Source organism: Orycteropus afer, unplaced genomic scaffold, assembly GCF_000298275.1.
Source record: "Orycteropus afer afer isolate SDZICR_OR568_19922 unplaced genomic scaffold, OryAfe1.0 scaffold00266, whole genome shotgun sequence".
Taxonomy (NCBI): domain Eukaryota; kingdom Metazoa; phylum Chordata; class Mammalia; order Tubulidentata; family Orycteropodidae; genus Orycteropus; species Orycteropus afer.
Genome location: NW_006921853.1, coordinates 1,853,845 through 1,878,836, shown reverse-complemented (window position 1 = coordinate 1,878,836; position 24,992 = coordinate 1,853,845). Strand labels below are relative to the sequence as shown.

At 53.4% G+C, this 24,992-nt stretch overlaps 2 protein-coding genes across 2 annotated transcripts in view; one reads left to right on the top strand and one right to left on the bottom strand.

Annotated features, from left to right (window-relative positions):
* The window catches only part of GSG1L (GSG1 like), a 139,730-nt gene extending 125,808 nt beyond the window's left edge, over nt 1-13,922 (top strand). The window contains exons 4-5 of the mRNA XM_007950165.2: nt 1,279-1,349; nt 13,825-13,922. Coding sequence (XP_007948356.1) covers nt 1,279-1,349; nt 13,825-13,922 — 169 coding nt within the window. The remainder of the gene's footprint in view (nt 1-1,278; nt 1,350-13,824) is intronic.
* A 10,521-nt stretch (nt 13,923-24,443) lies between these two features.
* The window catches only part of KATNIP (katanin interacting protein), a 288,175-nt gene continuing 287,626 nt past the window's right edge, over nt 24,444-24,992 (bottom strand). Inside the window, exon 28 of the mRNA XM_042782225.1 lies at nt 24,444-24,502. Coding sequence (XP_042638159.1) covers nt 24,444-24,502 — 59 coding nt within the window. The remainder of the gene's footprint in view (nt 24,503-24,992) is intronic.

Below are 24,992 nucleotides of genomic sequence, written 5' to 3'. Positions count from 1 at the left end.
GTTCAAGCCTGAAACTCAACTCACCCCCATGACTCAACTTTCAGCCAAATGCTAGACAAGCCTATAAGGTGAACAGTAACCCCAGGGAGCTACACACTCCTTAGAACAACCAACCATATGAGATCAAAAGGCAGCATTTGCCCAGGGATGAAGCTGAGAAGTGGGGGGAGGCATAGGAAAGAAGGACAAAGGGAACTGGTGACCACAGGGAGGAAGTGGGAAGAGTGCTGTCCCAGGTGGGGACTGCAGGGCATGTCCCAAAGCAAAACGTGAATGAAGTGTTGAAGAGTTTGCGCTATAAACTTTCATCAAAATCACACACACAAAGACCTTGTGGAATGAAGTCAGAAGAACGTAACCAGTGTCACTAAATGGTTCATGCAGAAACTGTTGAATTGGTGTGTGCTTTGCCGTGTATATTTTCAGCAGCAGCAACAACAACAACAACAAACTCATTACTGTCGAGTTGGTCCTGACTCATAGTGACCCCTCCTTGGGTTTCCGAGGTGCTATCTCTATGAAAGTAGATTTCCCAGTCTTCCTTCTGAGGAACAATAAAAGTAAGTTTTTGAAAAAGTCCAACTGCCAAAACAATAAGAAAGAGTTAAGCAAAAAAAAAAAAAAGACTCCAGATTTAATGCCCTATACTTTCTTTGCCTGAGAAGCTCTGGTGGTGTAGTGGGTAAGGTGTTTGGCTGCTAACCAAAAGGTTGGTGGTTTGAACTCATTAGCCGCTCCACAGAAGAAAGTTGAGGCAGTCTGCTTCTGTCAAGATTTATAGCCTTGGAAACCCAATGGGGGTCTCTATGAGTAGGAATCGACTCTGTGATGGTGAGTTTGGGGTTTTGTTTTTGTTTTTTTTTTTTCATTCTCATTATCTGGGGATAATCACCATTAACTTTTTAGTATCTGTTCTTCCAAATAACTGTGTGCCTCTCTGAATATAATTTTCAAAACAGCAATGGGATCGAGACAGAGATGGACTTGTTCTTCAGTAACATATCATTTGCACGTGGTTGGGTATCTTCTTGTGAGAATACACTGGTTTGCATTCCCCCTTCTCTGCTAACTTCTTAGGTGTGTCTCAGGTCAGTCACATCACCTGCCAGTGTCTCGGTTTCTGCCCCCGTAAAGCGGAAATAGCGACACCCCCTCACAGGCTTGTGATAAAGAGCCCGTGGGATGGTGGGTAGAAAGTGGCTTCGGAGGGAGTGCAGTGTACGCTGTGCCAACTCAGCCCGCCAGTTTCTCACACGGGCTTTTGCTCTGTCTTTTCAGGATCGAGAAGGGGGATGGGAACGAGGAGGAAGAATTTCGCTTAGACTGCCGCCACGAAAGATACCCCACCCGTAAGTGGCCACATCAGCAGGAGCCTACAGACTCCTGGGCCTTCGGAGGAGAAACAAAACATGGAGATGGGCCAGGCCGGCCTCCCCCTACGCCCTGCGTTCTCCCGCAGACACACAGTAAAGATGGGGGACCTGGAGCTGGGTCTCAGCCTGCAGTGGCCACAGCCTTCAGGACAGGAGCTGGGACACTGGGAGAGGGAGAGGGAGATGAGAGCACATTAAAGGCAGGCAGAGAAGCCACAGGAGTGGAGGCCAGGGCTAGCTGGAGGTCTGAAGGGACGACATCTCCTGGGGCAGAATTCGCCAAGTCAGGGGTGACAGTGGACAAGCTTGGTTTGAGCTGTGGATACTTCTGGCAGCCCAGAATGCGTGGACTTCATGTGCCTCACTGTGGGGAGACCATAAGACAGAATCTGGGGCACCCGTTAGGAAAAAGAATGTCTGGACCAGGAAGCAAAGGGAAGGCAAGCTGAGGGGAAGGGCCTTGTTTAAGAAAGAAAAGGCAAGAGCCAATGCAGGCGTGGAGTGACCGTGTCCAAAGCCCACCATGCATTTCCCTGCACACCCACCCTGTGCTGAGGGCTTTTCACGCCATATCTCCTCTCCTCTCTGACTCTCAATTACTGCAGCCAGGATCCCTGCCCACATTTTGCAGATGAGGCAGTTAGGCTCAGAGAGGTGGACTAATTTGTCCAAGGTCATACAGCTTAGCTAGTTCAGTGTCAGACCAGTGATAGCAAATGCTGGCGGCTCCCAGCTCAGATCTCTCAGACCTTTCAGGAAGCTCCAGTGATTTCCAGCTGCTAGCATCTGTAGCCCAGGGCCTGGGGCCTTCCCCCACCTCCACCCACAGAAGGCAGCCAGAGACAGTGGTGTATAGATACCCCAGCTCCCTCGCTCCTAGAGTGGAATCACCATGGGGTCAAGAGTCAGCTGCCCTCTGGGTTAACACCCTCCCCACCCAGCTTTTGCACCTCCTCAGTATGTCCGCCTGCACTCCATCTTTTCTCTCGGGTTCTGCTTCTGGGGGAATTCAGACCGAGAATCTGAATTCAGTCTGTCTCGCTCCAAATCCTGTGATTCTGGTAACTAAAGGAGAAACAGCTCTGCTAGGAGGGAGAGGATGGATGGAGGAGGAGCTTGGGGAGGTGGGTTGGACAAGAGGAGGAAGAGGAGAAGCAAGGAGGAAGGAAGAGGAAGCAGGGCTCTTGTAGGGGCGCATGGGCCCAGGGAGGCAGCCAGTCCTCCAAATGCAGGGATCTTGTAGGGGCGTATGGGCCCAGGGAGGCAGCCAGCCCTCCAAATGCTGGTTGCCTGCTTGAGGAGCAACCGGGTGGAGCCTGACTCACACACCATCACTTCACACTCGGTGTGTGTGCTCAGGTCAGGGGCTTCCTGGGACGGGGGCACTCCTGCCTCAGGTATTGCAGAGGGGACCCAGCAGACGGGCTTGGGGAGCACCTGGCAGGGAAAGAGCCGAGAACTATGGTGCATTCCAGAGCCTCCCCAAGCTCTCTGCAGATTGGGCAGGAAACACAAGATGGAAAGAGACCTGGGAAGAGGGGGCTCGCTTGTCTTGGGGGCAGCTGGGGAGCTGGGAGAGGGAGGGCCAGACTCCTGAGGCCTGAGGTGACAGACAAGAGGTGCGGGAGGGGCGGGAGAAACTCAGGCGCTGGTTTGGCCAGAGCCATTGGTGGGGGGCAGGGATGTCTGTGTGGAGTTTGAAGGGCTTGGAGAGGTATCCAGGAGGCATCTGGGTAGACGGATGGGGAGCTAACAGGACGGCAATATGGGAAGAGAACAGAGATGGCCGAAGTCTGGGGACTGGGGGGACCTTCTGGGGAGAATTTGGGGCAGGAAGGATAGCAGTGCCATGAGGGTCCTAACCCTGGCCACTCACAGCGCAACTGTGGAGGGGGCTGCTGGAACTGTCTGCTGTCTCCAGAGATTTTCCACATCCCGGTTTCTCAGGAAGGGAGCTCTGGTGGCATAGTGCCTAAGGCATTTGACTGCTAACCAGAAGGTTGGCGGTTCAAACCCACCAGCCATTCCACAGAAGGAAGATGGAGCAATCTACTTCCATAAAGATTTACCACCTTGGAAACCCAAAAGGGGTTGGTCTGAGTCAAACTCAGCTCGATGGCAGTGAGTTTAGTTTTTCGATTTCTCAGAAGGAAAAGAGGCTCTGCTTCAGTAGCCAGTGCCTTTGATCTTGTCCCCAGAGGTTGGCAGGGATGGCTGCCTCCCTGGGAGGTGCCTGTTGACCCAGGGAGGGAGGAGAAGGCCTCATGTGTGCCAGCCCACAGGTGAGCTGAGACATTAGCGTGAGGGGTCCTGTGTGCTCACCGAGGCGTCTGCATTGGCCATTGGCCATTTCAGCAACCCTAAAGTTGGCTGCTTTAGTGGGCATTCAGTTATTCAATAAATCTTTACAAAAGATGCCTCTCTGGGCTGGATCCTGGGAAGCCGGATGTGAATAAGGCATGTTCCTCAACCCTGGAGAGCCCCAAGACGCAAGCCTTCGTTGTGTTGTGTGGTCAGAGTTACCATCACTGTCATAGCAGAGAGGGATGGCATTCTGTGTGGCTCCGGGTGAGGGCAGGATGCAGAAGAGGGAGGGATGGGGAAAGGGTCCTTGGGGGTGATCCCACTTGGCAGGGTTCTGTAGCTATAATGATGATGATACCTGAACTTGCTTATGAAAATAGCCGAGAACTCAGTCCTACCATGTCTCCTGCTTACATACGTTCTGAGGGCTTTGCATTTATTCACTTACTTAATCCTAAATACAGCTCCATCTCACAGATAGAGAAACAGGCCCAGGAAGGTCAAGTGGCTTGCCTGACGTCACACAGCCAGGAAGTGGCAGAGCTGAGATTTGAACACAGCCATTCTGGGTCCAGAGCCTATGCCCTAACCACTAGGCAAACTGTCTGATGTCAGTCAGTGGCTGCACCTGCCGGGCACATCCCGCAGGCCAGGCCTCAGCAGGGTCCTGAGGATGTGGAGCCTAGCTGACGTGGACTTGGACCTCAGGTTGCTCACAGTCTGGGAAAGTGACCGTCTAGGGGAATGAGCTCGCTCCGGCACATGGCCTCTTAGCTGCTAGTGGGTTTTCAGCCAAGAAAATATTTTGGAAATGCCTGGACGAGTTTTGCAATATTCCTCCACCAGCAGCTGCTCAGCTCTTGGGATGGGCAGCCTTTCCAGCAGGAGGAACGGGGGAGGAGGAATGTCAGGGAGCCGCATTATTAAACACTTACTATGTGCAGGTCTGTGGTAAGCACTTCACTGCCATCGCGTTTGATGGCTGATGCAGCCCTGGGAAGGAAGGGCTTGTTATGTAGAGGAAGAAACCAAGGCTCTGAAATGGACTTTGTTTATCGCCCATTGGGCAGTAAAACTCATCTTGGTGTTTAGATCTCTCCCCTCACCCTGGCAAAGAGGCCCTTCCCACTCTGGCTCAGGGACCCCCAGCCTCCCCCTGGCCCCCGTCCTCTCCCTCAAGCTGCTCCAGCCACACTGACCTCCCTGTGCCTTGAACGTACAAAACGCATGCCTTCACCGGGCGCTCACTCTTCCAGCTGCCTGAAATGCTCTCTCCTTGCTGCCATGGGCTTGTCTTTAGGTCTCTGCTGAAAGGCCACTTCCACGGGGAAGCTGTCCTGGACCTGACCTACCTTCCCCAGTCCCCCTCACTCACACACTCACACACACACACACACACACACACACACACGTTTTCTTCAGAGCATCCAGCCAGCTCTCAAATGACCTTTACGCTTACTTGGTTCGTTTCTTGTTTTTGGTTAAGTTTTGTTAAGTTCCTTGAGAACGGGCACCTTGTCAGTTTTGTCCAGGTGTCTCCCGAGAGCCTAGCACACAATCTGGCACATAATAAATGCTCAGTTGTAACTTTAAACCCCTAAGCTTCTCTCACCACCACCCATCCAAACAGCCAGCTGCTTGTCCATGAAAAGTTACATAAACTTTCTGTTGTCTTAACCACCTCCAAAGTTGCTACTTTTGCTTTGGTTACTGTGATGTGAATTCTGCCACATTTTTTTTTTTTTTTTTTTTCCTGGGGAAAGAGTTTGCATTTGAAGCCTGCCTTTGAGGCTTTGCAGAGCTACCAGCTAGCTCAGGCTTACATCAGAAGTGACATTTGACGGAGGTGATGCTGCCATATGGTCGTAGTGTCTGCAGCTTCCTTTCAGGGGCAATGGGCTTTGGACCTGATTGCACCTGTCAAGTTCAATGCCCAAGACAAGTCTTTGACTTTGCCAGGTGCGTCAGTGAGGCTGGGCTTGGGGAGAGCTGTCACTCACCAGCACAGTGCTGGCTTCTGGGAGCTCTGTCTAGAAGGGTCTCTGCCACTGCTGTCCCTGAAATAGCAGAGGGAATTTCAAGGAAGAGTTTCTCTGGGCCCAGAGCAACTTGGCATTTTTATTAGATCAAAATCAAATCCAATATCTTGCTGCCAGAGTTGCTTCCTTTATTAAAATGGAAACAGACACTATTTCTGAAACAAATATCAATGCAACTTGCTCTGAAACAGACAGGCCTGGCACTGGGGCTGGAGGGCTCGTTCAAGCACCATTTGCCCAGCCCTGTTCCCAGACCTTCTGATTCAGCAGGTCTGGGGTGGGGCCTGGAACGTACGTTTCTGACAGATCCCCAGTGTTGCTGATGCTCCCGGTCCACAGACCATGCTGTGACTAGCCGGCCTCAAGCAGCACTCAGCCTTGGGCCAATCCCTTCCCTCTGAAGCTACTGCCAGGAGCGAGTCTTTACTCTGTCGCCTAACATAGCTATTCAGCAACTTCTAGCCTGGTATTACTGCTTCAAGGGTCCATTCTCCTCCTGTCCATCCTCCGAGGACACAAATGGGATCATGTCTCCCCCTCCCTCTCCTATAATGGCCCACACGGCTGCTGGGTGTCAGGCTCACCTCTCACGTCCCCAGGGAGCCGTCCTCTCGCCTCCCTGTCCCTGTTTTATTTTTCTTTTGGTCCCTCGTCACTCTGTGTGCCCTTCTTGGATAACCTATTTCCAGTCTCTCCCCACTAGAATGAACATTTCATGAGGACAGGGACTTGGTCTGTCACATTCACTGGCAGCCCCAGAGCCCAGCACATAGTAGGTCATCCATAAGTTTGAATGAACTTTTACTCCTGGCACCCAGCAACCTTTGCAATGGCAGCCCTCCCATCCTCACCCCTGTGGCCCTATGAGCATTGTTTCCCAGCTGCACGGAGCTTCTTGCCTTCCCAACACCAACCTGGCTAGGTTTCTCTACACCTTCTGACAACCTCATCTGCCTACCAAAACCCATTTCACACCCTTTCCTTCCGCCTGGAATGACCTGCCCCCTTCCTCTGTTTGATTAAATACAGGACCTCCCACTGGAATTCTAGGCTTCTACAAATGCTTTCAAAGCCCAGATCAAATGTCTTGGGATGGCAACCAGCCCCTCTTTACTCCTGGGCGGAAGTGATTATGCTCAACTCTGCATTGGCTTGTCCTGAGGCAGGACAGCCTTGTGTCTATGAGGCAGAATTTTAGGGTAGTTACCAGCCCAGCCCCTGTAGTGAGGCTGCGGGGGTTCAGATCTCAACTGGAAGACCTTGGACACCAGGCCTCAGTTTCCTCACCTGTAAAATGGGGATAGTAGTCCACAATGGGCTTAAGTATACTGTGAGTGAGGATGGTGCAGGACTGGCGGTGTTTCGTTCTGTTGTACCTACGGTTGCTGTGAGTCAGAACCAATTTGACAGCACCCACGCAGCAGGCAGGAAGTCAGACGTCGTATTTCACTGGGCAGATCTGCTGCAAAAGACCCCTTTAAAGTGTCAAGAAGCAAAGACGTCAGTTGGAAGGCTAAGGTGCACCTAACCAAAGCCATGGTATTTTCGATCACCTCATATGCATGTGAGACCTGGGCAATGAATGAGGAAGACTGAAGAAGAGTTGATGCCTTTGAATTGTGGTGTTGGCAAAGAAGACTGAAAAGACCATGTCAGAAGAACAAACAAATCTGCCTTGGAAGAAGTGCAGCTGGAATGCTCCTTGGAAGCAAGAATGGCCAGACTTTGTCTCATCTACTTTGGTCATGTTGTCAGAAGGGACCATTCCCTGGAGAAGGATGTCATGCTCGGTAAAGTAGAGGGTCAGCAAAAAATGGAAAGACCCTCAACAGGATGGACTGACACAGTGGCTACAACGATGGGCTCAAGTATGGCAAGGATTGTGAGGCTGGTGCAGGACTGGGCAGTGTTTCACTCTGCTGTACATAGGGTCGCTGTGGGTCGGAGCTGACTCACTGGCACCCAACAACAACAATGTTTTTGAGGATTAAATGAACCAGCATACATGAGACATATTGACTGGTTCCTGGCATGTCATAAAAGCTACAGGCATTTTTGCTATTATTATCTCTTCATATATTTAGGTGCCTGTTTCTGTCCCTAGATTATGAGCCCACAGGGCAGGTCATTAGCTCACTCCTGTCTATAGACTCAGCACTCAATATGGAGTCAGACATCCAGTGGGCGCTCCACAAATGGTTAATAAAAGAACAATAGGGCCAATGGCTCTGGGGAGAGGTGGTAGGCTGAGTGAACTCAGCTTGATTCCAGGTGTGGAAAAAAACATGGAGTCCCCAGAAGACAGAGTCCAGTGAAGAGAAGGATGCCTTCCTCCATGCAATCCACTAAGATGGTCTGCCTTCAAGGTGGATCAGAAGACCCAACCCCCCCCATTTGGATCCCACACAGATCCGCTCTTCCTCCTGAATCCTTTGTTGTTTATTCGTTCAACGCATAAGTACTGATAACACTGTGCCTGGAATTGTGCTTGACGCTCAAAACTCAAAAGCTCACTGCAATCGAGTCAATTCTGACTCCCAGCAACCCCCCTTTGGGTTTCCGAAGCAGTAAATCTTTGAGGAAGTAAATAGCTCAGTCTTCCTTCCATGGAGCGGCTGCCTGCTGGATTTGAACTGCCAGCCTTCTGGTTAGCAGTCAGATGCCTTGGGCATTGCTAGGGATACAAGAAACAAAAGCCAACCAATTGCGGTCAAGTTGATTCTGACCCATGGCAACCCCATGTGTGTGAGAGTACAGCTGTGCCCCACAGGGCTTTCAGTGACTGATTTTTGGAAGATCACCAGGCCTTTCTTTGGTGGCATCTCTGGGTGTATTCAAACGGCCAGCCTTTTGGTTAGTAACTAAGCATTTACCCATTTGCCCCACCCAGGGACTCTGCTAGGAACACAGTGATGGATGAAAGCACAACATTATCCTCTTGTTACACAGCCTTGGAGGGAAGACTTGGAGGAAACAAGTCAACAGCTATTGCCAAATATTTCAGCACCTCCATGGCCCCCTCAGGATAAAGATTTATGAGTAGGGTTGACTTGGATGAGGCAGGGGGCCTTCTCCAAAGCTGAGACATTTTAGCTAACAGAAAAAAGATGATGGTGTCAGTAGCTGCAGGATCTCTAAAACCTAACACCTCCATGCCAACCTTGATTCATTTCTCTCTCACCTCTCATATCCCATCTCTATATGAAGGGCAGGGTTCCAGGTTGGGTGGACAGGCAGAGGCCTTCAGCACCTTGTACAGGGCACAGATGAGCAGGCAGGACCACGGAAGATGCTCCCTTATAAAGAGACCTGGCTCTTGTGTTCCAGGCTAGGCTCTTGTGGGTCAGGAGTGTCAAGATCAGCCACCTGTCCAGACCCAGGACCACCTGTCCAGACCTGACCACCCTCACTAATTACTCTTGAATCTGCAGAGTGGCCTTGGCCATGTCACTTCCCCTGTAAGTGCCTTGGTTTCCCATCTGCACGTTTGTGGTGGCGTTTGGCATTTTCAGCCTTGAAGGGTCTCCCAAACCAATGAATTAAATGTAAGTTAATTAATTCAACAGACCTGAAAGCTGAGCTTCAAGATCCTATGGCCCTGGAGAGCTATCTTGGTTCTCTAGAGCTGCTCTAGCAGAAATACCACAAATGGGTGGCTTTAACAAACAGGAAGTTATTCTCTTACCATTTAGGAGGCTAGAAATCCAAGTTCAGAGTGCCAGCTCTGGGGGCCGAGTGAAGGCCCCTCGACCTTGGGCTTCAGCTCTGCCTCTTGTTCCAGGCTCACTGGAGCTGGAGGCGTCTTCTGACTCACCCAGCTGCTGGCTGCTGAGGCTGATGAACCCAAGATTGACAGGAAAATGGCACAGTCCCACAATCAACAGCTGACATGTCAGACCACTAGTCCAAGTCCAGGAACAGTCCCAAGATCAGCAGGCAGCCTGGCAGGCCACTGAGCTGAAGACTCGGCCAAGTGCAGGTCCAGATGTGGAGACCCTGCTCAAGGCTTCTCTTTATACACTGGAAGCAGGCCACACCCCCAAAGGCAGCTACTTAACTGCTCACAGCAGATTCCACCATGGAAGTGATTAGTCTCGTCATGGGGAATAACCACATCCAGCTGCCCAGCCACTCAAAACCACAGTCCAGCCAAGTTGACACAGAACTTGAACTACCGCAGAAGGCTCCAGTCAGTGATTTCCCACTAAGGATTGAGAAGTTAGGACTGGAAGAGAGTGTATGGTAAATGTGATTACTTTGATACATGGATTAAGAAGGGAAGAGAAATCGCAGCTGAGGACTCCTGTGGCAGGCTGTCTGCTAAGCCTAAGGCTCTCCAAAGGAATTGAAAACACAGTACCTGTTACCAACGCTGTGGATGGGACTATGGATAAGCCACCAATGGTCCTCAGTTTGCCCATCTGTGCAAAGAGGCCTTTGAGCCCTTCTAGTGCTGGCATTTTGTTATTTTCATACCCATCAGTATCTAAAGTCAGATAACAAAGGGCTTCTGTGCAGGTGGCCTGCTGGACTAACTAACTATCTGATTCCTTTGTAACTCAACTCACATCCACTTTCAGGCTTAGAGAGGTAAAGTTACTAGTTAAAAGACACACAGTATTAAAAAAAAAAAAAAAATCACACAGCTTTATAAGAAGTGGAACCTGGATTTGAACCTATGACAGTCAGATGCCAAGTACCATAATCATCCCCTTTCAGTCTTACAGCCCAAAGAAGAGGCTGAGAGAGTAGAGCCCATTCGGATGTTAAGAATCTCAGAGCAAGAAGGGTGGATGGAGCTCAGTGTCCAAGCTTCGAAATCACCCCACCCTCCTCCTCAGTGCTTTCTTTCTTTCTTAAGAAAGTCAGCTGAGGGCTGGCGCTGTATGTGTCCAGATTCTGGGGGCTGAGGACTCTGGAATGAAGCAGACCCGCTCCCCGTTCACATGGGACCCCAGGGGAGCTAGGGAGGCTGACCCTGAACTGCCTATTACTATGCTAGATGATGACCTTGGAGGCAGAGAGGGATAAGTTTGCTGTTCAGGGAGCACTGCGGGGAGCACCAGAGAGAGGGAAGGCTTTCCACAGGAGGGAGGATTGGAAAAAGGAGTGGGGACTCATTGGCCAGAGAAGAGCAGGGAAGGGTGCTCCTGGCACAAAGCCAGTGCAAGCAAAAGCTGGAGTCATGGAATAAAGATACAGGTTGGGAAACAGTCCAGGGTCATACAATGGCCTTCAACGGGCTGACTCTGGCCTGGGCAACATTATTTGGCTCACAAAACATTTAAAACATTTTTTAAAAGTCTAGTTGCCATCACTAAAAAGCCAGGAGTATTTTGAAGTCCAGAATTTCTGTGAAAATTTTTGATGATCTGAGCCCACATTCCCTATAGCAACAGTTGGCTGCAGCGGAATGGTGGCGCCTCAGGCCCACTTCATCCATTGATGTTGTCTGCTGGGGTCCAGTAGACGTTGTGTTGAGGTTCCCCAATCTATAGAGCTGATGATTGGCCCAAGAGTAAAGGGAGAGAGGGGAAGTGAGTGGGATACCTTGTGGGCTGTGGGTTATCTCAAGCAGTGATGGTGTGGTGAGGTCAGAGCTCCCCACACACTGTAAATGGCTCTGGGCCCCAAGCACCTTCCGGGAAGCCCGGGAAGGGGAACCCTGTCCTCAGCAACTTGGCCTCTGGATCCAAAGGACAAAAAGCCTAATTTAACTTAAGGATAGAGATGGCAGCCTTTCTTTTTCCTTAAAAGTATATGATTACTTGCTTTCTGGTCCAATAAACTCTCCAAGGTTCTACCTATTGGGGACTGTAAGAGCAGCTACAGTCACTTCTAAATACTTATTTAGAAGAACCATCAAACCATCCTGTGTACCAAATATTTGCTTCTAGATTAAAAAACAAAACAAAAAAACCTCAAACATCTTTATTTTGGCAGCAAGTGCTTCCAAAGAATATTTTGGTGACTGGGGCCAAAACAAATGTTTTTTCTTCTGAGGCTGAACAATTCCAGAATGTTTGTAAAATCTTTTCTACTTCCTTCCCCCTTTTTCAAATTGTAGAATTTAAAAAACACCAACAATAAAAAGAAGGAGCTCTGGTGGCATAGTGAATAAGGTTGCTAATCAGAAGGTTGATGGTTCAAATCCACCAGCTGCTCCATGGGAGGAAGATGAGGCAAACGACTTCTGTAAAGATTTGCAGCCTTGGAAACCCAGTGGGGGCCAGTAGGGGTCACTATGAGTCAGAATTGACTCAATGGCAGTGAGTTTTTTAGTAACAATAAAAATACTGGGGGGGCGGAGTCAAAGGAAACACACACTGCCCCCTTCCCCTGGCACTGGCACTGTCCCCTTCATCCTCTGCTCTTCCCTTCTGGCCTGTGCTATTAGGAAGAACCCCCGACAGTCAGAGCTGCTTTGCGGGGAGAGGAAGAGCCATGAGCTTCCTGTCCCCGGAGGGTGTAGTCAGGAGCTGGGATTCAGCAGGAATTCCCACCTCAGGGCGTTGTCTACAAAGAGCCTGCCAGACCCTACAGTGCGGCAAGTATGTCTGAGCATTTCAAACAAGACAGCAGAGAACAAATGTTTGTTAATGCTGAAGTTGGGAGTCAGAAGGAAATGAATTCAATCCTGTTGTACCATGGCTTTGAATCCTAAGGCAAACTACTTATCCTTGGCAGAGCCTCAGTGGCCGTATGTGTAAGATGGGTACTACCTGCCTCGTAGGGTTGCTGTAAGGATAGAATCTAGTAGGATGTTGAGGGTTGTAAATGCTTAACAGGTGTTTGTTTTCTTCCATCTTCACCCCACCATGCCAGTCTTCTCCTTCCTTTATGGTCCTCTTTCTCGTCCCACTCCAACCTCCACCACAGAGCACTCACTATGGGTTCAGCCCTTGATCTCCTGGGCTCAGAGCCTAAGGGAGTGAAGCTGGCAGTGTGTGCTCAGGATGGGTGCTCCGGGAGGAGAGGATGTCAAGGGCGGCTTCCTGTAGGAGGTGAAACTTGAGCTGGGCCTTGAGGGCCTGATCGGTAGAGGGTGAGGGACATTTTCAGGGGCACAGCATGGAGATGGGGAGGATTCTGGCACCCTGGAAGGACCTTGAGGGGACCTCTGAGGGAAGGCTGAGGAGATGGAGGCAAGGAAAACAGAAAAGAGAGCGGGCACGTGAGATCGGGAAGAACTCCCCAGTCCTTCCTCAGTCCGGGCCATTAGAACAGTAGGTGGTGGTGGTGGGGAGGAGATGGAGGGAGCTGCTCTGTGTCAGCTCTGGACAATCCACTGTCGTGCTCACTGTCCCAGGGGCCAGGCTAGGACTGGAGGTAGGGGAGTCCCCTGTACATGCTCTCCTGCTCACCATCCCACAGCTCCTTGAACACGTGCGGGCACACAGTGGAGGTCAGGGAAACCTGACCAAGGTGGGGGTGGGGAGGTGGAGTAATGATTACAGAATGGCTGGGTTGGCTGGTGGATATGAGAATGGGTAGGTAGGGGATGGGTGGGTTAGCCAAGGCCATGGGTATGTGGAAGGGAAGGACAGACAGAAAGAGGGCAGGTGGATGATTTGGTGCAGGATGTGACTGGGTGCAGGGGAATGTATGGGCAGGTGGGTATATGGGGTTGGTGGGTGGCTGCAAGGGTAGAATGTTGGGTGGTTGGTGAGTTAGAAGATGGATGAGGGGATGGACAGAAGGTTGGTGGGTAGGTGCATGGTAGGTTGGTGACTTGGTGAGTTAGTGGATGTGCCAGCAAGTTGGTAAGCAGATGGGTGGGTAGGTGGATCCATGGATGCTTGCTTATAGGGAGATATGTAGGTAGATATACATATGTGGAAAGGTGGATTGGTGGGTGTGGTAATGGGGTGCAGGGTGGATGTCCTGGTGTATTGACAGGTGGGAGGTGGATGAGTTGGTTTTTAGGTTGGTGATGGAAAATTTTTGAGTAGAATGGTGGACACATAAGTGGATTGGTAAGTGTATGGCAGTGAATACTGGTCAGTGTATGTGCTAGTGGGTAAGTGTGTGAGATGGTGAGGCAGTGGGTAGATGGAGTGTGGATGACGCAGTGTGGCCTCAGCGCTGACCACCTTGTCTCTTGGCAGGACACCAGCCACACATGGAGGACTCCTGGCCCCGGAGTTCTGCACAGGAGCTGCAAGAGCTGAACCGTCAGTGCTGGGTCCTTGGGCACTGGGTGTGACAGAGAACCCAGCCTGGCCCCTGGACTTCAGGCTGTTGCTGGCACCACCTTCCTGCCACAAGACCACTAGTCTGGCGCCACCGGAAGTCTGGCCTGTGTGCTGTGAGCTCAGCCATCCTGCGTGGGAGACACCAGGCCTGTCCTTCCTGCGGCTTCCTGGGTCTCGGAGCCCTGGGACAAGGGAATGCACAGGACAACTTTGGGACAACAACCCCTCACTCTTGTCACCACTATATACAGAGCCCCGCTGGGTGCGGCTGGTACCAGGAAAGACACAGGCACCAGCTACTGAATGCCGGGGTACCCACGAGCCAGCCAGGAGGCTCAGGAGGAAGTGCCCAGAGGTCCAGAGCCCTGTGGGGGGGCAGAGGGTGGGGCTTCCTGAAAGAAGGGCAGCTGCCACAGGGGGTGGTCACACAGCAGACACACAGCAGGGGCTCAATAAATGCTTGTTGACCTGTTTTCTTGCTGTGTGTGAAGGTCGGTTGCTCTCGACTGCCAGTTGCCCCCGTCAGCTCCTTGAGATAGCCCTGGGTGCTGAGCTAAGGGCCAGACACTGAGTGTGTGGCTGGGAGGGAGCCTAGAGCCGGAGCTGGGCCTAGAGGCAGGCGCAGGATGGAGCCTGGCTGACGGGCTGCCTTGGACTCAGAGGGCAGGGACCAGGGAGTGTGGATTGTCTAGAGGCGGGCTTTCAAACTCAGGCCCTCAGCTGGAAAGTTGGAGAAACGACATCTCTCCTGGGAGCTTAGCAGTGCCCTGACCCCCATGGGAACCTTTTGCCCTGTGTCTAGGGCCGCCTTTACATAAAATCCTGCGGCTTAGATGCCTGTGGAAATAGTCCCTATCATAAAGATAAGGAAACTTAGGGTTGCAGAGGCGGAGTAATTTGCCTAAGGCCACAGAGCTAGCAAATGACAGAAGTGGAGTTTGAACTAGGACTCCTGACTCCAATTTCAGTGATCTCCCAAGAAAGATCATCCCTTCCCAGACAGATTTCTAGAGGTTTCCCTCAAGCAGAGCAGTTTCTTTTCCTTCACTTAACCATCATCCTTCCACGCATCCATCCATCCACCCATCATCCATCCATCATCCATCCATCCATCCACCCATCCATCATCCATCCATCCATCCATCCACCCATCCATTCATCCATTATCAACCCATCATCCATTCATCATCCACCCATCATCCATCCATCCACCCATCCATCATCCATCCATCCACCCATCCATTCATCCATTATCCACCCATCATCCATTCATCATCTATCCATCATCCACCCATCCATCATCCATCATCCATCCATCCACCCATCCACCCATCCATTCATCCATTATCCACCCATCATCCATTCATCATCCATCTGTCCATCATCCATCCATCACCCTTCCCTGAATCAGACATCCATCAATCATCCTTCCATGCATCACTTTTTATTCAACCACCATCCATGTATTCATCTATCCACCCATTTAATGACTGTGCTCCTGCTATGTGCTCCTACCATGATAGGCACCCGAGATAGAATCCAGACAGGGCATCTGTTCTCACAGAGCTCACAGTCAAGCAGGACAGACAGACCCTGACAGACACTCCTAGTACCACATAGGAAGTGCTGTGGTGCATGGCTCTGGTGAGTGACTACTGCAGTTCAGATCCCAGCTTCTCCTCGACTTTGGGCAAGTTACTTGACCTCTCTGTGCCTCAGTTTCCTCATCCACTCAATGGGGCTAATCGTTAAACCTACCTCCAAAGTTGTTCTGAGTGAGTGAATGTATGCAAAGTGTTTAGACGAGCCTGGCACCCAGTCTGTGGAAGTCACTGTGAGGAGGAGGGGAAGGGGCTGGGGGTGGCCCAGAGGCAGCACCTGCAGGGGTGGGGTGGGGCCAGAGGAGGCCTCTTTGGGAAATGACGTTTCAGTTGAGATGTGAAGTTTGTGTAGGTGTCACACAGGCAAGGTGTAGAGGAGAAAGAAGTTTGGGACATTATTGTTGTTGTTGTTATGTGCCCTCGAGTCGGACCCGACTCATAGCGACCCCTCCTTGGGTTTCTGAGGCAGTATCACTACGGAAGTAGATTGCCCCATCTTCCTTCCGAGGAGTGGCTGGTGGGTTTGAACTGCCAGCCCTCTGGTTAGCAGTCCAGTGCCTTAGGCACTACGCTACCAGAGCTCCCTGGGACATGATAGGAACTTTAAAATAGTCCAGATGGCAGATATGGAGCAAAGGAAGGGCCAGAGGGGTGATAAGAACTAGGGCTGCGGAGGGTGGTGGAATCACTGGGAAGGGCCTGGAAGCCTCCTCAGGAAGCCTGGACTTCATGGAGGGCCAGTGGCATCAGGTGCTGGGCTGTGGCCAGGTTTGCGTGTTTGAAAGCTCCCGGCAGCTGCTGGCAGAGCACGTGGGGAGGCAGCACTCCCTTCCTCGTCCTTATTGCACCCCAAGTGAGAGAAGAGAGTGGTCTGGCTGGGAAAGGGTCCTGGGGGTGGGACCACGTAGGCAGGCTCAGGAGCGAATGAGAAGGGCTTGGTGTGGAGGAGAGGCAGGTCGGCGATGGAGGCAGTGGGGTAGGGGGAAGATGCAACTGCCTGATGTTTGGAGTCTTGGGCGCCTGGGGGACATCCAGGTAGAGGTGTGTGGCCATTCATCCATTCATGCATGCACTGATTAGTCAAATATGTGATTCACTAATTCTTTTATATCCACTCAATAAATACGAAGGACCTACTGTATGGGGCAGGAGATGGGCCTGGAAGGCATATTGGGACCCAGTTCAAAAGCCTTGAATGCCAGGACAAGGAGTTGGCCTTTGGCCTCTGGGCAAGAGGGAACCACAATGGATACAGGGCTGGAGAGGGACAAGGTCAGGTAGGAATCTGGCCCTGGGGGAGGGGGGCCTGGCATCTTGTGGGCTCACTCTTTTCATCAGGGTCTTCCCAAAGTTGGCGTGTGGACCATGGGAGGTCCGGGAGATGATCTCAGCTGACACCTGGGCAAAATTTTAATCTGTTTTAATAGTTGTGTTTATGTAAATGTGTGTTAGAAAAATGTGTAATGGGCACAGCAGTGCCCTGAGCTCACAGATGTTATTGCTTAGGATGAAACCAAATAGGCCTTTAAGTAAAAAGAAAGAGTCGGCTTAAAGACAAACGTCAAATAAATAATCGTGCAAGTCGAATGTGATGATGGTATATGGATGCTCAAGCAAAGATGCGCCTCGCCCTGCTGCACAGGTCGGGGAGGGAAGGGAAAGAGAGACCCACAGGACCACTCCGGGGTCAAGTCCTCCCATCCCCACCTGCTGGGCAGGGGCTGACAGCCAGCTGTCTTCCAGTCCCATGGAGCCTGCAGCCAAGCTCGTCAGAAGCACTTCCAGACAGGCCAGGGGAGTATTCTCAGGGTCACTGAGAGTAATGAGAGGGTTGTCTCCAGGCAGGGAGCGAGTAGACTCCATTGTCTGCCTGCATGTGGGAGGAGGGAGGTATCACCCGGTGGGCAGACAGCGGGGTGCCAGAGGACCCCATGGGGCCTGGCTGGGGAAGGAAAGGACCCCTTCTCCTGCTGCACCAAACGGCTTTCTCGGCTAACCAGCCCCTTCCCTGAGTGGCCATCTTCTGCCTACTTGGGGACAAGGCTTGTAGGCTTTGGGTATTTGCCTCTTAGTATCAGCACCCTTACACTGGCCAGGTCCACAGCCAAGGGTAGTTCTTAGGCATCTTAGGCATCCTTGGGCACTCACATCCAGCATCTGTTTCCATGAGTCCTGAGCTTGTGGGTATACGCCATCCTTACTGTGAACACCAGGGCCCAACCTGGCCCCAAGGTGCAGAGCCTGTACGCACACATACACACACACACCTTGACATTGTACATGCATGAATGGGCATTTTATGCACCCATGTGCTCACCTGTATACACTGTGCATTCACCCATGCCTGGTCCTGTACATGCAATGTGCAGGCTTAGCCATAGGTTAGCCTCATTCACACACGGACCTCTTTGAACACATGTGGCCGTGGATGTGTGCACGCATGCTGGCTTTATATGCCAGTGTGTGGGCCTTGTACACACCTGGGTGCACAGATTGGCCTCTCGCACACACATGCCACACAGATGCTGATACTGAACGAACATAGCCACAGCACATGTCTCAGCCCTGCACACTTACCGGGCTTTGCACATGCTTGGTTCCTTGACACGGGTCATGGCCTTGTTGGCCTATGCCACCCCCTCAGTCCCCACATGCAGAGGGCCCCTGGGGCTAGCGTCCTTCTCTCAGCAGAGGGGCTGATGGGTAGGCCCAGACCTCAGTAAGCAGCCGGGCGGATGTCCCTCTGCGGTGGGGCTGTGATGAGCAGTCATCCCCCGGTCCCCAGCAGAACCAGCGCAGCCGGCCACACACCCGTCTCCCTCTGGTAATGGAAATGTCAGCTTGATTCATGGGCATCTGTCTGCAGCAACCTGGCCTGAGCAGGCACGGAGGGGGGGCCTCATCTCTCAGAAGGGGTGGTGGTTGCCAGGGGGCCGATCCCTTGCTTGGGAGGAAGTAAGGAGGGAGGAAAGTGCCTGGGCTCAGTACCTGGGAAAGCACGTGGAATTGGACAGGCTTAGGTCCAAATCCTGATACTACCACATGCCTGCAGTTGGCCTTATTCACCCCAGAAGTATTGTGTGAGGGGCTTCCATGTGCCAGGCACTGAGCTAGGCACTGAGCTGTGCACTGAGTTGCCACAGTGAACACGTGTCTTCACCCTCACACAGTGTATATTCCAGTGGAGGGCACAGGGATTACTCAAATAACCCTAACAATACAAATACCATCTCAAACTGTGAGAAGTGCTACGTAGGTGAACCACGGACCTGATTTGGACCATAGGGGTCAAAAGGGCTGTGAAGGGGAAGGGAGCTTGCAGCAGAGAGGAGGCTGAGGCAGGAGGCGGCCAGGTAAACTGTGGGTGGAGGGAACAGCATGTGCAAAGGCCCTGTGGTTGCATGTGGCAGTGAGACAGCACAGAGAGGTTGGCGCTCAGGGGACCTGAGCTCTGCTGCCGAGCAGTCATCCAGGTTGGAACACGTGGGACCTTGGGGATTGTGGCCTTCATCTTGATAGGAGCCATTCATTGGTAGGAGGGCTTTTCGAGGCAGACACAATTGCATCTGCATTTTGGGAAGTTGCTTCTTGCTGCGTGTGGGGAAGGCTGGGAGAGGGGCTTGGAGTGGGAAGAAGAGGGGCCTTGGCAGGAGATAGTGGTGGCTGAGGCCACAGTGGCCCTGGGGATGGAGAGAAGGGGGTATCTGAGGGGCAGAGTCAGCGGAGTTGGAGGCGGGTTGTGAGGGGAGCACAGGATACAAGAGCTGGGCTGCGCCTCCTCCTGTTTGAGCTCCTGCTTGGCCTTCGGTGATGCGCAGGCAAGGAGGCTGGGGGCCGTGTGGCTCCCCCATGGTGGAGATCAGAAAAGGGTGCTCCCAGTGTGTGTGAATTAAAACCACGAAAGATGCAACTGGGAGCACCCAGCCTGCTGGGGCTGGAGCCCAGCACCCCTCGCTCCTTCCCCGGGGACTCGTGGCAGCAAATACATGGCCCCACTGTACAGCAGCCACGCTTGTGTGGCCTAGGCTGTCTGTGGGATTAAAGGGGCCATTCGTCATCAGGAGAAACCAGTCACCTCAGGGTGGGGACTCACTGCACAGACAGGAAATGAGCACTTGGCCCTCTGCCCTGGCTCCAGAACCCCGCCCACCAGGTACCTGCTTCCTGCTTCCTGGGGTGTCACTGCCTGGGGGAGGCCAGTGGCGAGTTGTTGATGGCTGGAGGCACTGTCAAGACTGGCGAGGAGGTGCACACCAGAGTGAGCGGCCTGGGGCTCTGGGAGAGAGGGGCAAGGGGCCTCACACACAAGTTTTGCTGTGCCAAGCTGTTGAGTTGGCACATGCCCCTGAGGCCTAGGACCCGTGTACCACCACCGCACCAGCCCTCTGGCTCTGCCCTGCAATTACCAGAGGGTGTGTTTTGTGGAGGAGTTCTGGTGGTGTAGTGGGTAAGGTATTTGGCTGCTAGGTAAGCTGTTCAAACCCACCAGCTGCTTGGGAGGAAGATGAGGCAATCTACTTCCGTAAAGATTCACAGCCTTGGAAACCCAGTGGGGGTCTCTATGAGTCAGAATCGACTTGATGGCAGTGGGTTTAGTTTGGTGAGTTTGGTGTTGTGCGGGATATAGGCTGGAAGGTTGTGGAGAGAGGAAGCAGGGGACGGACCAGACGGGTATGAAGTGAGACGGGATGCAGTAAGTCGGCAGAGTGTGGTGAGAGCTGACAGAAGAGGGGTATCCTTGACTCAGGCTCATGGACCAATGGCTGAGCCTATGCAGGTGTCCTGAAATCCCACAGGGGCTGGCAGGAAGTGATGTGATTTTGTTCAGGTAAAGGGGCTCAGGCCTGGGGATGGGCAGGCCTGGAGTCAGACCTCAGCCCCAAATACTCATCAAACCTCCCAAGGGGTCTCCCCCAGGGGCTGCACTATGGATGGAAGCTCACTTTCAGAAGCAGGCACTGCTGTCAGCGACCCTGGCTTTCAGGATAAGGAAGCTGAGGACTGGGATGTAAAGTGACTTGCCTCAGCCACTCAGGCCACTGCCCCTCACCTCCAATATGCTGGGTACCGCTGCACCTTCAGGGACAAAGCCTGTGAGGCGTCCAGCACAGGTCGAGGCCCCTAGTGTCCCTTGGCTGGTATCATTTTTGTTACAGAACAAGGCTGCCAAAGGCTGTCGCACCTGCAAGGGCCACCAGGGGAGCAGCTTCCCAGAAGGAACCTGGAGACTGTGTCATGGCAACTCTAGGATGTAGTCAGGGACACAGCTACATAGCACGTGGAGACCCAGGGATGTGTCCACACCGTCAGCAGACACCCCCATGGGTACAAAGGGGCACATGAGGACACGAGACAGAGTCTGGCCCCTTCCTGCCTCCCTGGGCCGGCTCCAGCCTCATCGCCCTTTTGGCTACTGGGTGGTGGAGGCTTGTGTCCCAGGCCTGGGAGAGCATGTGCAGTCAGCAGTGGTCAGGTTCTGAGGGGCCCCCCAGACCGGCACCCTCCTCCTGCTCCACCCTTGTTGCCTTTCTCAGGGGTTGCAAATTCCATTGCCTGTGGTGCCGTGGAGGTGAAGTGAGGGCAGCAGGATTCGTGGGAGACGTAAGGGGATGGTGAGGGTTGTGGCAGCCCGCAGAGCACTGCCCAGGTGCTGGGGGCCATCAGGAGTGTGGGACCGCAGTGGCCCAATCTTCCCTGTTTCTCAAGAAAAATCCAAAATCTGAATTTTACTGTGAAATCTGATAGATTTAAATGAAGAAAACTATTTTTTTTAATTAAATGCTGTCTGGGCCAGTGCAGCCAGCCTGAATAGACTGAACCAGGGGATGAGGACTGGCTATTTCCCCAGAGGTCAGGCCGGGCCTGGGGCTGCCAAAGGGGCTGGAGGTGAGGCCTGCGGAGGGGCCAGGGCATCTCAGCAAACTCCTTGGGGCGGGGCAGGCTCCGCGGACCCTATGAGATGGAGCTGCCTGGGCGGGAACCAGCCAACCCTGAGTAAAGGGAAGCCGGCCCTTCCCCTGCTGGACAGAGAAGGCAGCGCCTGGGGGCTGGGGGAGCAGCTCGGAGCCTGCCCCTGCTCAGCCTTAGCCCCTCTCCTCAAGATACATTCCCAGTGACCCACACCTCGGTGCTGACCAGCCCCCTGGTCCCAAGCTGCAGCCTTGGGTGATTTACACCCAGTGCGTGGGCTGAAGGGACGGTGGGGTGCAGGGAAGGAAGCAGGATGCAGAGGGCGAGGGATGCTGCTGTTTAACCCAAGACGCAGAAGGCCACCTGCGGTTCTGCCTATGGCAGGACTGAGGGGTGGGGGCTCAGGGCTGCAGGGCTGGCCGCTCATCACCAGAGAGGAGGGGTGGGCAGAGACCAGGGCCCTCTTGTCTCGTACGAACCAAGGGCAGCAGCTGGCTGGGGCGGCCCAGAGGCTGTTTCTCAAATGCTGGGCTGGCCCTCTCCCATCAGGCAGCAGGCTTCCCACTCTTCTCCCTGCTCAGCTGGAGGGCAGGGGTTTCAAAGGGCCCTTGGAAGGCTCAGCATGCACCCAGACTGCAGCTCGGGCCCCCCACCTACACTCAAGGGCTGCTTTGTCCAGAAGCCAAGATGCCAGCAAGCACCTTGAAGGGAGTGGGAACAACAGGGAGGAGGGCTGGCGGTCGGGCGTCAGCACCCAGTGCAGGGAAACTCCAGGGCCAAAGCCCACGGGATTGCATCCTCCCTGGGCTCTCAGGATTTGTGCACTGATTAAAGCCTTCCAGAGCTGTGCAATTCTGAGCAAGTTCCTCAACCTCTCTGCCTCAGTTCCCTTATCTATAAAACGTGGAAAATGATAGTGCCTACCTCATATGGTAGGAGCTCTGGTAGCATAGTGCCTAAGGCACTTGACTGCTCACCAGAAGGCTGGCGGTTCAAGCCCACCAGCCACTCCTCGGAAGGAAGGCTGGGCAATCCTACTTCCGTAGTGATACTGCCTCGGAAACCCAAGGAGGGGTCGCTATGAGTCGGGGCCGACTCGACGGCAAACAACAACCACCACCTCATATGGTTAAGTGGATACAGTAGGTCAGTGCTTGGAACAGTCGAGGTGTGTCGCAACGCTGTATGTGGCCGTTACTATCTGACACGGTACAACCCGCTGAGGTGGCAGGCCAAGTGCCATCCCCATTTGCAGAGCGGGAAGGGGCCACAGAGAGGGGCTGACCTGGCTCCTTAGCCAGCAGCAAAGGGCCAGCCCTCTGACTCAGTTTTTAGAGGCACCAAGGGCTCCCTCCCTTCTTACCCCAAATCCAGTGCAGCAGACTGAATTCTTCTAACATCTTTTATTGATTTTGCAAGAGAAAAAAATAGAAATTTATTTTAGCGTTAATGCCTGTACAGTTTTTCTCCTCCTAAATTGCATGGTACATAAAATTATAAACATCAGCTCCGATTCCGGGCGTGCGTGTGTGTAGTGTTTGTGCGACCTCCCTGGCAGATGTGACCCCACTGACGCCTAGGGCAGGAAAGTGGGATCCCTTTAAAGTAGCTGCACTGGCCACTGGCTGCGGTCACCGAGAGCCAGTGCGCTCAGCCTCAACTCTCCTGGGAAGCAGTCTGAGAGATGCCCACCACGTCTGGGAGGTGAGCAGAGAAGCCGGGGGCTTGGAAGCCACAGAAATGATGGATCTTTCCTGGGAGAAACAATCCCTTATCTTCGCATCAGCCTGCGCTCCAAAGAAAAAGCGCATTTGCATAGCTGCTCGGCACAGACGCTGCAAAGCTCATAAAGTATTTGCTGTGGCTCTCGGTTGCATAGGAACCTACTTAAGAGTACAGTACAGCAGCGGGCTGGGCTGGGTGCCAGGAAAACAACAGATTAATATTTGGAACGAGAAATTACCCACCACTGGGAAACCAATTAGGTCCCTGATCCGAGCTTGTTACATAGACGGAAATAGATGTGCTCTGGGCTCCTTGTGGCTTGGGGTGCAAGGCACATTTCCAACTTGCTGGGAAGTGGCTGGAAGGGAGGAGTGGGACCCGGGGCCCGGGCAGCAAGCAAGCCAGCCCACAAACCCCAAGCCGATCCTGAGCAAGGTGGCAGGGGCCTGGCGTGAGGGAGCTGTGCCTCTGCGCCTGCGTCTGGAGCATCTAGTGCATTATGTCAGCCCTCTGGGTCTGACGCTATGCTCTCTGGGCCACCAGCGCTGCAGAAACATGCCTTTGGCATGGCAGAGGGGCCCAGCTTTGGGTGGTGGGCCAACACGGCTCACTCCTTATTGGGACACAGCCCTGGGTCAGCCCCTCATCAGGCCTGACCAGAGGACAGCAGCCTTGCAGAGCCAGCTCTCTGAGGGGCCCTCCTTGACTGGGGCACAGAATGAGTGAGGGAGTGTGGCAGTCCTGACCAGAAATGTGGGGGCCAGGAAACAACCTCACCAGCTGCACTGGCCCCGAAATGATGCAGAGATGTGCAGTGTGTCAGGTCCTGGTGCAGAGACATCCCCAGTGCCCCTCGCCCCTCTCCCCTGCAAATGCTGGTGTTGGCCTATGAGGTTGAGCCATGCACAGGACTCTAGCAGGCTGGAAGGAAGGCCTCACTGTCCTGGCTTGAGTCAGGGCCAGACTAGGGCAGACCTGAGAGGGCATGGGTCCTGCTTTGCTGGCTTTTATAGGAGGCACCGAGGGAAGTGTCTCTGGGCTCCTACCTCCAGCCCCAGGGCCCCAGGGGAAGCCTGCAGGCTACACCACCCTGCAGTGGCAGCCCACCCTCCTCCTGTCCGTAACTCCTGAAATTTCCAGGCTGTCTCCCATGTCCCCTCTTGCCATGGGGTCCTGGCTGGCCCACACTGAGAGCTGTGGGTGGGGGACGTGGGCACTGAGTGGGAGGCCAGGGATAGAGCCCTGGTGTGCAGGGGACCCACTCCCTGCTGGCTGGTGCCACTCTCCCTCCGTCAGTCAGCATCTCCACCGTCTCGCTGGCTCCTTTTCGCTTATGCAGGTTTTGGGGCGTAAGGCTGTCAAGGGAGAGCACACAGGAACCAGAGTCATGGAACCTCAAATCCTTGAGGGATGCCCTTGCCCTGCCCGCAGGGTGAGTCCAAACTGCTCGGGTTGCCCTTCAAGGCCTGCGGGGTCTGGCCGCCACCTGCATCTTCCGGCAGCCTTTGAGCTCAGGGCCTTGGCGCGGCTGTTCCTGCCGCCGGCACACTCCTCACATCTTTCAGGATTGGCTCAGAGGCCACCTCCTTTGGGAATAACCTCCCCCTCCTCCGCGGGCTTCCCCCAGTCTTGATGCAAGTCTGCCGCCCAAGCCCCCTCCCAGGGCGAGAGCCCGGGTGGCTGCAGTCAGTGATACACCAGGCCTACAGCTGAGCCTGGCGCCCTACGCACATGGTAAGTGACACTTAGTGTAGTGTGCGGGAGGAGAGAGAGAAAAAGGCAGGGAGGGTCTGGGCGCCTGGCAGCCTCACACTGGCCACAGGAGGCTCCTCAGGGAAGAGTGTG